General features: G+C 39.1%; 1 protein-coding gene across 15 annotated transcripts in view; it reads right to left on the reverse strand.

Annotated features, from left to right (window-relative positions):
* nrxn3a (neurexin 3a) overlaps window positions 1–12,141 on the reverse strand; it is a 217,158-nt gene that overhangs the window by 21,729 nt on the left and 183,288 nt on the right. For 9 of the 15 annotated variants that reach the window (XM_030787550.1, XM_030787499.1, XM_030787492.1 and 6 more), the window contains 2 exons: window positions 8,037–8,126; window positions 6,632–6,939 (listed from right to left, as the gene is read on the reverse strand). In XM_030787550.1, the coding sequence (XP_030643410.1) occupies window positions 6,632–6,939; window positions 8,037–8,126 (398 nt within the window). The remainder of the gene's footprint in view (window positions 1–6,631; window positions 6,940–8,036; window positions 8,127–12,141) is intronic. The other 6 variants (XM_030787596.1, XM_030787588.1, XM_030787573.1 and 3 more) reach the window with 1 other exon arrangement.

Here is a 12,141-nt window from a genome sequence, read left to right on the forward strand (position 1 = left end):
CTCACTCCTAATCCTCCAACCAACCACAGCACAGAGGCCCAACAGCTTTTAAAATACTGTAAAACATGCCCTATAAACATTGAGAAACTCATCCAACTGTGGGAAACAGGTAGAGCCATCGTGTCAGGATAGATTTAAAGCAGTAAAATCTAAGTGTGTTTATGTTGTCAGTAAAGTGACAGACAGCCCCCTGTTATATATTTGAGAATAATCTGCAGTAGAATTTGAAGACTTAGTGATGTTTTATGAATTCACACAAGCACACACACACACACACACACATACACACACACACACTCACAAGGTGGAACCACATATAGAAGAGTCTGTGTCTATATGTGGGAGAGGGAGGTTTTGAAAAGAGTGCCTGAAGCATTTCTGGGTGTGTGATTGCTTTATGCCAGATATGTTGGATTCCCACTGCTCTTGGTGTTTCAGTGGTGAAAGTATTATGACTCACAACTTGTAAACTTCACATCCTAGACACTTCTACAAGTGCAGATGGATATTTAATGGAATTTGTAGTCAACGGAATCAAACTGCACGGAATATACATAATGACAAAATCTACTTCAATGTGTGACTCTGAATTCTATGAATTGGTTGACTGAAGAAACAAGTTTTCAACAACAGCAATTTTCCAACAACAGCTTTTTTAATCACATAGATCATAAAAAAAAAAAAAAGAAAGCTCGGCAAAATTAACCAGAGGGCAAATTTCTACTGAAATGTTTATGTTTACCATCATATTTCAAGCTCTAAATACAAGCATTGAATACTTTCAATGTATTTTTGGTCAGACTTGGCAAACATTCTACAGTGTAAGTTCTGCACGGTTTTGACCATGATTCCTTATCATTACAGTCCCGACATTAACATCAACCACACGTCAACTTCTTCAGTTCCTCATGTTCATAGTGTTTCAATGATGGAAGTATGAGGACTCCCAATCTTCAAATTTCCTGTGTCACATCTTAAGCGCTTCTACAAGTGCGGCTGAATATTTATTGGTGTTTCCATGTTAGAGCTCTGGGCTATTGGCTCTGTGGCAGTGTTTCACTCTGATGTGGCCATTTCTCAGGCAGAGGATCAATTTGCCCGTGACCACTGTTTTTGCATATGTCTCATCTGTTTCGCTCCAGGTGGGGTGTGGTGTAATGCCTGACTGAGCACCTACGGTTTCTAACAAGGGTCTGACGTGGTCAATTCCCAGGTAGAATATAAGTAGAATTTTTGGACTCCCTGTGAGGATATTATAACCAAAACAGTCTGCCATGGCTCCACCCTGACTATCTGATGCTATACAACACCATCTACACAGCACTTTTCAGTAAAACAAAGGCCATGTCAAAGTAAAACAGTCAGGTGAGAAATGGCTCTCAAACATGATCCAATAGCTACCTTCACTCTTTGTAAAAACAACTCACCAATGCATGGTGTTTCTGAGCTAGGGATATATAAAGGTTGTCCTTTTATCAGCGTTTCCTTAAATGTCAACATCTGATATGTTGCACTGAAAATCAAGTCTGACCGCAGAAAATTTAATGACAAGCAAAGTAGGAAACGATAAAAATGGAATGAGATTCCATTTAAGACTAGTATGAATTGCCTGACAAATTCTAATGGATGAGCTATTCCAAATGCTTTCCACTACAACATTTTCTTAAGGGCTTGTTCAAGGCTCTTTCACTCAGGTGTTGAAAGAACTGAAAGGAATGTAATGTAATTCTTTTCAAAACACCTCACAATAATTTGAAATGGTGTACAGTGTTGGCACGTTCTTGGGCATGATCTTTGAGTTCACAAGAATTGAGGAGAAAATGTCTCAGCTTCATTTTGAGGTGAGCCACACGGCCAGAGGACAACTTCCTCTAGAGATATAAATGTCTCATAACGCCAAATGATGTCAGACACACCAAGGAGAGTGATGGCTTTAATATCAGGTCCACCAGGTCCATTTTTCAGTGATGCCTATGAAATGGCCAGCATAATTACATTTAACCAAGCCACAGCCTTTTATTAGCTCACTGTTAAACTTTATAGGTGAAGAACTCTGTTTTGCTGTCAGAGGGCTTTGTGTTAGAGATGCGCACAAGTCAAATTTTTCATGGTTGACTAATCAGTGTTTGGTATGAGCGAATAATTGATTGTTTGGGATGTGTGCTGACAAGCACAGACCCTGTAATGGATCAGAGCGTTAAGATGTTTTTCATTGAAATGAGTCACATGTCTGTCTGAGAGGTTTCTCGAAAATAACCCACAACTTTTTTTCCCCCTCCATAACATCACGACTCATCCATTCTTTGGGGTTACATTAAGATACGTACACAAAGCCTAAAAATTGTTGCTAACATCTTGTTAACTAACTTTCATAAACAATATCATTCTGATGGTTTCTGATTTGTTAAAATATACAGAAAATACGTGAATATATTTCAAAGTTGTTGCTACAATCTAGGCGAGATCTTATTAATGTATTAATTCTCAGGATTTGATTATGAAAACAAGAGGCAGAGTGTTTACAGTGTTGCTAGTCCTGGGCCTGTATCTTGTTTGCTGAACTAACACATCCCAATTAGTTCTGCCTCGTTTAAATAGTTTTCATATGTTTATTTCACATAAATATCTCAGCTGAGAGGTCAAAAATATATTGAATACGATTTTCCACAATGAATAATCAAGTAATGAACCACTCTGACCCATCCCTAGAGTAACTGCAATGATTTGATGTAAACTATACAATATTTTCATCTACAGAACACCGGGCATTGCAGGCATTGTGTTAGTACAAGCAGTGATACTGCAAGACACTGCAATGCAGATCACGTCAGAGCCATACTTGACCTTTATACAAGCTGTGGACACCTGTTATCTCCCTGTGTCCTTTGTAAATAATGACTGGTTGTTTGCATACTGTTTGAAAGTCATTCACATGCACGCACACACACACACACACACACACACACACACACACACACACACACACACACGCACGCACACACACACACACACACACACACACACACACACACACACGCACACACAAACACCTGGTATGCAGTGGCTTGCAAATGAGTCAAAACCTTGCCATTTGCATATTTGTGTTTTGCAATTTCATATTCATGTTGTAACACATTGCTCCCCACCCTGGTTGCGGTGCATTAGATGTACTATGGTCATTTGTTCATTGTACTCTGGCCAACACTACAAAATCTACATTATGTCATTTTGAGAAAATCTTAAAATCTTAGAATCTTTTTACATGTTACAGCTGTATAAAATGGATGTCAGCACTCATTTCCCATCATATGACATTTTCTGTTTAAAACGTTAGCTATGGCTTCATTTTATCATCACCTCCTACTGTTCTGGTAAAACAAATTCTGGTAAAATCCCAAACATATAGAAAACGAAATACAACACAGCGGCTTCTGCAACAATGCTATGGTGATGGATATCTGTATTGTTAATGAGAGAACTTTAAGCACAATGATATCAAATCCTGTAAACAGAATGATCAGGACATTGTAGAACAAATTTGAGTGGCTCCAGGTGACTCAGCTGTACCTACCCATTACCCGCTACAGCTCCAACAGCAGAGCTGCCTCAGCAAGGTAAATAGGTGTGGCTCTTGGCAGTACAATCCTTAAAACAGTATTATTTGATATGGACGCCACTATCCCCCAATTTACATTTCCAACAGGTTGTCTACAATCTCCAGTGATGTATTTCCTAAAAGATTTGTTGAAAGAGGTCTGGTAATTAACAGTATTAAATTAAGAGAAAAACAAAAACGAAAAATAAACAAAAAGGTAGTGACAACAACTATGGACCGGTGTTCGTGGGCGTATGATGTATGGCTAATGCCAGGATGACCGATGTGAAAGCAAATTTGGCTAAGGATAGTCATAAGTTCTTCAAGTTTCCTATGTTATTCATGTTGGCATTAAAGAGGTATGTGCTTCATGCATCGCTTTTCAAAAATAGCAAAAATAAAACCATAGGAACTACCTGAAGTGATGAAATCTATGGCAGATGAACACTGTTTAATCACTGGCTGTACGAGTGGTACCAAGAAAATAACGCAGGTTCTGTTAACAACTGCTAAACTTTCTGAAGTAAGGCTAGACTTTTGAATAGGAGATAGAATCAACCGCTCCTGGGAGGATGCAGTTCTCCAATATAGTAAGCTGACAGAGAGCTGAAAGCTGACATTAATTTTAATATACCAAATCTCTGTCTCAACCCAGCCAAGTCCAGGGATCAGACAAACAAGCTAAACCATCTGCTAGTTGCATAGAGGAATCACACAGGTTTCAGACCACTGAGATTTGATCTGTTTTCCAGCCTACAAAAGGTGGATATCTTGAATCTTACAGCATCTGTTTCCGTAATTTAATAAACAATAGCTTAGACCCACCTGCAAATAAGGCTCGTGCCTGGGATAACAAAAGTTAACGTTAGGGCTGTTGAATATAAGATCAGTCTGTCCAAAGGCATCATTCATATTTACAGCTATTGTCTGAGAGCTTTGGTTTTGAAGGTTTTGAATCAGACGTTAGACCTAATCCTAAACTGTGATATTTGTGTTTACAATATAACCTTGCTCCTTCTGAATCCCATTATTTCAGATCAATAGCTGATTTTCTTATGAATTACACCCGAGCTCTCCTCTAACTTCCTGATTATTGTATTGGTCTTATGATCACTTCATCACTATCATCAAAAGTTGCAAACTTCATTTACTTCAACTAAGGTTCCTGAATGTTGAATAAATGTTGAATAAATGAACCATCTAATCTAAAGGCACTGGCTCAAGTAACTCCATGTTTATAACTGAATATTTAAATATTACTTCCAATTGTACTCTAGATAAGGTTGCACTGCTCAGGAAGAAAAGAGTTGGGCAGAGCCCTACATCGCAGTACATTAAGCATACCTATGGACTCAAGCTTGCCAAAAATGATAATACAGACGACTCTCAATAAATTGGAGGCAATTCAGTACAACCGTTACATCACTGACAAAGTCTGGTCAACTGCTGCCAGTTCACCGTATCTCCTCAGCCTGACAGAAAATAACGAGAAAAATGCCATATTCCTGTTCATAGCAGTCTCAAAATCAACCAGGAACCATGAAACAGCTGACCTCCAAGTTACAGTGGGTTTTAGCATTAATAGCTCCAGGATTTTGAAGATCAGTGGTCATTCTCAACCTCGACAACTTTCTGTCCATTTCTCTGGTTAGGACACAAAGTTCAATGAGTGATTTGAATCCAATTTACTTCAGCTGGACACTCAGAATTTAAAGCTTTGCTCACATGTCTACATCATCAACCTATGTGCTCGATCCTGTTTCCACACACTGCACTAAACAGCTTGTAGCCTCAACTGACAAACTACTTTTGAATATGACAAAACATGCACTCAAGGTTTGGTGCTTAGACCATTGTTTTTCTCTTTGTATGTGTTTTCTCTGTTATTTATCAACATACTGTTGGCTTTTATGCTTAAGCTGATGATTCACAGCTGTACAAAACACTCAAGCCAAATGAAGTTTCTCAGCTCTCCAAATGGAAGATCATTAAAGGACATTAGAAACAGGATGACTTGCAAATTCCTTGTGCTCAGGTCCAATAAAAAGAAAGGCTGATATTTGATCCTAAAGCTACTAGAAGTACGCTTACTGCTTGCCTGCATCATGAGTAAATGCTTTCTTACACATGTACATATGCATGTCTTAATGTCTATGCATCTAAATGGTCAATACCACCAGCATCTCTGTCATTAGAAATTTTTCACATGAGTGCCAACACCCACAAGCTCTTCCTCTACCCTGCTGTGTGGCACCTGCCCGGACACACAAGTGATCTCCAGACTCAGCATGTCCATCTATCATTATGATCACCAGTTAAAGCCCTTAAAGCACTGTTTTGACCCTGTATGCCTGCTAACTTGACTGCTGGCCAGGTCCCTGTCGAAGTGACTGTTGTTATGGCTACCTGCCCTCTCCCGCTCAACGTCATTGCTGACTTATTTCTTGTTGAAAAGTTTCTGATAAATTGTAACCCTTGCAGTCTCTGCCAATATGCTAAGATGGATCTTATAATTCCGACACCTCTCTTTCCTCTTTTTTCCTAATATAGACTGATTATTATAACTTTATAGTTAAATCATCTATTGTCAGTCAGAGTAAGATCGGTTACCCCTTGTGAAGCCTAGTTCCTCTCAAGTTTTCTTTCGATTATTACCAAAGGGACTTTTTTCCTGTCAATGTTTCATCGAGTTCTCACACCTGGTATTCTGTAAAGCTGCTTTCTAACAGTGTTTACATAGATCTACAAGGACATCAACCTCAGGAATACGATTTGGCTTTAGAGGATACTGAGAGTAAAATGTTCTGTGCAGTAAAAATCATTTGCTACAATGTACATTACATTGTACGGTGCAATGATAGTTTGCACCCAATGTCCTCATTTGTTTCAAATGTAAATCTGGGCCATGTGGTTATTTGTGGTGCAGGGCAGCAGCCTGCTCTATTAGAAGGGATGATGAAGGCCCATAGGCTTCTCTCAAAATCCTCATGGGAAAATTGTGTTATACTACTATTATGACCCTTTTCTATGTCATACCTGTATTGTGGGTGAAGAGCGATGCTTTCTCGTGGTGGTGGTGGACATAGTTGTGGTGGTTTCGATGAAAGTGGTGAACATCTCGGGTGGCATGGCTGTGGTCCTGGCTGACCCAGCGACCGATGGCACTTCCCCGACCAGGCGTACGCTGCCGTTTATTTTGATGTTGGGGTTACCTTGTGCAGCCATGTTTAAGACCTTTAGGCCGTTGTAGTAGAGCCCTGACAGTTGGCCTTGGAACGGCCTTTTGCGGTCCGTGCCTCCGATGGTAATTGTAGCCTGGGTGTTGAATATTGTTAACTGACGCCCTGATGAGGAAAACATGGAGAAGTGAAGCAAAACTGGCTAAAGAGTTTGGTTCAGAACTAAATCTCCATCCCAAAACATTCAACATATAATAAAAACAAGTTCAAATACACATTAGTGAATTTCCCCCAATACTAAACTGATAAAGGAGAATCTTAATGACTGGGAACAGGTTGTAAAAAGCTGACAGGCCAGATTGTAAACACGGATCATTAAGTAAGAGTGCACATTCATGATGGAAAGGCTGTTGGACCATAATTGTCAGATTAATAGAAGAGCTAAGGTTAAGGAAAGGCCACAAATAATACCTTTATGAAATCTAGTCAACAGTTTGAACTGTGTTTTATGGTTACAAGCATGCTGGCATATTTGTGGCATTTGTGAGTGTGTGAATGTGTGTCTCTGTGTGTGTTGCACATCCAGTAATATGGAATGATCACATATAAAATGAACGACTTGTAATGAGAAACCAAATGAAACACATTTATTGCCATTTGGAACACATTACACCAATTTGGGGGGCATTATGTTTACTAACATTAAACATGATTAAAATAACAATATTCATATAAAAAAAGTGCTTTGAATCAAGCATGGAGCCATTTCTAGTTTAATGCTTGGCTTAGTGTTTTAGAGAATGTCAAAAGGCCTTTATTGCATACTTAAGTAGTTTTTATCATTGACCTTTAAATTAATTTTATGGATTATTAACCCTCTTGGAACATTCATTCTACTCAAACTAAATGGCTAATTACATGCTGGTGCATATTACTTATTTTTTGTTAGCCATCTGGGTATGTTTATATAAGGCTAACAGACTGTATATGTGATATAATGACCAATAGAAAGATTCAAAAGTAGTGCATGCCCTTTTTTTTTATAATCAGGACAAGTTTAAAAGTATTACATTCCCTCTGTAGTATTTTAAGGGCATCCCATAACATTGTGGCTAACATTACATGGACAGCAAAACACATGGCATTAAACGGGTGACATGGAAACACAATTCTGACAAACCTTTATCCTAAGAAGATATAAAAACATGCTTGTTAGATGCAAAACAAATGTATAAAACAGTGATAAGATCTAAGGACGTTACCTTTCTCTTGGAGCCACTCCTCTACAGGCCGGGCATATTTGAATGGGATTTTCTTATTTGCCATTTGTAATCGCTCATTATCGTTGTTGCCTTCAAAGTTTAAAAGAAAACTTTACTTACTGGAATGCAATGAGAGTGGTTTTAAGAAACAGTCACTGCTCTCAAGCTTTAGCCAGATATTCAAACATTTTTAAGCAGGATTTAGAATATAAAGTTATGTTTTTTTTTTAATATTAAGAAATTATTAAACAAATAGAACACAGGTATTGTGTTTTCTGTTGGTCTGCTGGTTTTCATTGAGACTCTGGAATAATAGAAACCAGGCTTACAAATAAGGAAGTTAGGAAGAGGAAAGTGATTAGAATGAGGAAACATTCAGCCTCTTTTGCTGATTGAATTCCCCATTATGAAACAAAATGAATCTAATAGATTTTGACTTCAATCAGTCCCCACATAAAAGTAATTCAATGAACTCCAGCAGTCGTCAGATTCGTGTCTACCTACGGTCAGCAGATCCTCACAATGATCTGAACATTATCCACATACACCTTTGTATTTTGCACTGGATAATACAAAGACAACATTTATGTCTTGCTGGCCCTCACACTGAGTGGTCAACATGTTTAAACTACATCAAGGACAACACTGTAGCAATTCTACATGCATAGATCTGTATTTTTATTGAGTGGACAGCATCTGCTTCTGTTTTCCAAAGACGCAGTTCTACTTGGAATAGGCTTTTTGATTACAAAAGAGAGAAAAAAAAGATGTGCCAAGGACTTCACTTCTTATGTCTGGGAGTGTTTGTTTTAATGACAAGCCTTGAGAAGTCTGCTGATATTTTGTGTACTATTGGGACGTTCAGCAAACAGCAAGAGGTCATGGGGGAGGGAGTTTGTGCATTTAATTTGGAGTGGGTAGACTGCCAAGGCGTGCTGTTCCTACACTGATGTCAAGTGGTGAGGGAGCATTCCCTGCTACAGGGCACAGTGTGAATCAAATTCCAAGACCCCAGGGAGGGGTTACCAGGGGGCCTATCCAAACACGAGCCCTATTAGTGTCAGCCATCCACTCAGACAGCAGGTAGCAATGCTACCTCATTCTCTTTCACAGAACTGTATGACATGTGCATGCACACATGCCTCTAAGACAAAAAAAAAAAAATGAGGGAAAAATTCTGGGGCCTGTGGGAAAAAATGAAATGACAAAAAGTAGCCTCTCAGATATGAATTAGTGCCACTGGTAGAGAAAGTGTGAACATTACTGAAAGTGCAGACATAGAGAATGGGTGTGGAGCAGAGCAGGCAGGAGAGCGAGAAAGTGAAGGTTAGAGGTCGGACGGGTACAACAGATGGAGGGAGCTTCTGGGCATTTAGCTTTAGCAACATGAATGAGTGCAGCAGGCATAGGCCATGACCTCACCTCATGACCATTCCTCTCTCTCTCTCTCTCTCACACACACACACATACCCACATACCCACACACACACACACACACACACACTTCCCAGTGCGTCTCAGGGCTCAGAATGGCCTAATACATTTCCCAAATGTATGCTACTCTGTTTAGCACTGCCAAAACTCTTTCAAATTAATTTTTCATTTTTTTTTTCTCTCCCTCAATAGGTTTTATGTCGCTGATTTTATTGATCAAATAAAAAGAGATTTTGTTAGTGGCTTTGTTGCAGAGGTGAAGTGACGCTGAGGCAGAAAATGGCATCCGGATTACAGCTCATTATGACTGAGTGCACCTCTGGCACTGGCCCTGTTAAAGACATTGATCCAGAACACTGCACCCTAAAAATATCAAGCCTGCCTGAGGAAGCACCTGCTTGGAGCGTCCGCATTAGTCCCATCCCTGCTTTATTATCACCGTAATATATCCCTGTGCGCTTTATCCAGCAGACAGACTTTTTTTTTTTTTTTTTTTTTTTTTTGCAAATGCAAAACATATACCAGGAGCGCACTTGGTTATTTTAACAATGCTAACATGAATATTGATGGAATACACTTCTACTGACGCATTTGCTCCATATTCAAGGATGAGGCACATGTTAAAAAGCAAGTTAGCATCTTTTTTTTTTTTTTTTCTCCTTTTCTTTTTTTTTTAAGCAGGATGAGGAACCTAGTTCAGGCATTTGGAGATCTCAGTTGCTTTGATCTCGCTGCCAATCTGTTTCAAATTCCAGAGGATGTGAGAGACTCTTTGAAAATAAAACATCAGTGAGGGATGTTAACACAAGTCCTACTATGAATCAGGTGACAGACACTCTTCTATATATTAACTATCTGTCGAGGACACACATTAGAGTAAAAAAATGTGCAAAAAAGCCATGGTAAGATGTCAGACACTTAAAGTAAAGAGCAAAGTGATAAAAACACTTGTTCTTATGGTATAGTTGGTAAATACAGGGAACTGCATATAAAACATCAAAGTATATGTGCCAAGTTATATTAAAATAAACATAACGAAAGCAATATTCAACTTCTGTGACGTCATACATTATTCCAGAAGGGAAGAATTCACAGCATATTCAAGGTGTCCAAACTTCTCAACATTAGAAATTTGGATCCAGTGTTAAATATAGTGAGGGACTCAAGACCAACGACAGATGAAAGTTGAATTATTCTCTCTCTCTCTCCCTCATTGTCTCTATAACAAGCGCCAACAGAATTCAGTCGTACGGCGTTGGAATTGTGTCACAGTGAGTAAACTCTCTGAAGACTACCTCACTCATATCATATGCCTGGTCATGAAATATGACTCGTGCTCTAGAAGATCCTCCCTCAATATCTTTGGAGACAGAGAGAGGGCGTTTATCTGAGCATCCTTGGTGGTTTTCATTTAATCGCTGGATTAGAGAGGCTGCTCATATTGAAGGCTTATCTTTCTCCCCTCTGGAGAGATTTATAAGGCCAAGAGATTTTGTTTTTGATAGATGTAATTGTATTTGGGTCGTCAGGGATACAAGTATCCATTTCATACCTATCTTCTCCTGATAAAAGGCCTTTTCAATTTTTTTTCTCTACTTCAAAAATAGACTCTGATGGCACTGTTTTTTGTGAGTGATGGTCGTCCTTCTCATTTTTGTTACACATTAAAGGTCATGGTGCATGTACTGTTTTACCTCTTAGTCTCCTGGTGAGGTGAATGATTCTTAGTGTGGCACGGAATAGTCTACAGGGATAGAGAAAAACTTCATAGGAAGTCCTTCTTATCATCTCATATTGTAGCATAAGCCATCTGATTACAAATGATGTAAGGTCATATATATATATATATATATATATATATATATATATATATATATATATATATATAACAAGGCTTTGAAGATAGAAGAACATGCACATGCTGCGTCATGCTAAGATGTGTTCAGAGCAGGGGCATCTGAAGTAAGGGGGGCAGGGGGGACACATGCCCCCCCCCCCCGCCAACAGTAAATAAATAAACTAAAGTATATCTTATTGTATATTTTTCTTGATTTATGGAAATCATAAAATCCTCCAACAATGAAAACGTTATGTCAAAGAATTTCTGGTTATGATTAGATTAAGTGTCAAACCATCCTTCCTTCCTTCCTGCTAAATCCCATCCCTCACGTCTCCCGTCATTCCACACACACCTAAAGGTTAACGCGTTAGATCATGGACGGATCATGGACCCATTAAGAAGAGAGACATGATACAATCATTCTTTGTGGTCAAGAATGTAAGTGTTGTATTGCAGGGTCACACCTGGTAGGCATTAAGATAATGATCCGAATAATCTTAAAATACTAGATAGCTTCATAAGATAAATATCCTAAATTTGCACGCTTGCTCCTGGCACGAGTGCCTACCTAACATTAGCTACTAGCAGCGCCAGGGTGCGTGGAGGGAGAGCACTAGCTGCCCGGTTTATGGGATAGCAAGTATAAAACACTACACATTGCAATGGTGCACGCAATAATTAATTCAAGTCAAATGTGCATTAATGAATGGGGAAGGAAAGGTTACATCGGCGAGTCTTGCAAGCATGCTACAGGCATTGCTTAGTGTGTTAACTGCATTTCAGAATCAGCAACGTGGCCAGCAGCCCATCAGGGACAATGAGGAGGATGGA

Source organism: Chanos chanos, chromosome 1 (assembly GCF_902362185.1).
Source record: "Chanos chanos chromosome 1, fChaCha1.1, whole genome shotgun sequence".
Classification (NCBI taxonomy): Eukaryota; Metazoa; Chordata; class Actinopteri; order Gonorynchiformes; family Chanidae; genus Chanos; species Chanos chanos.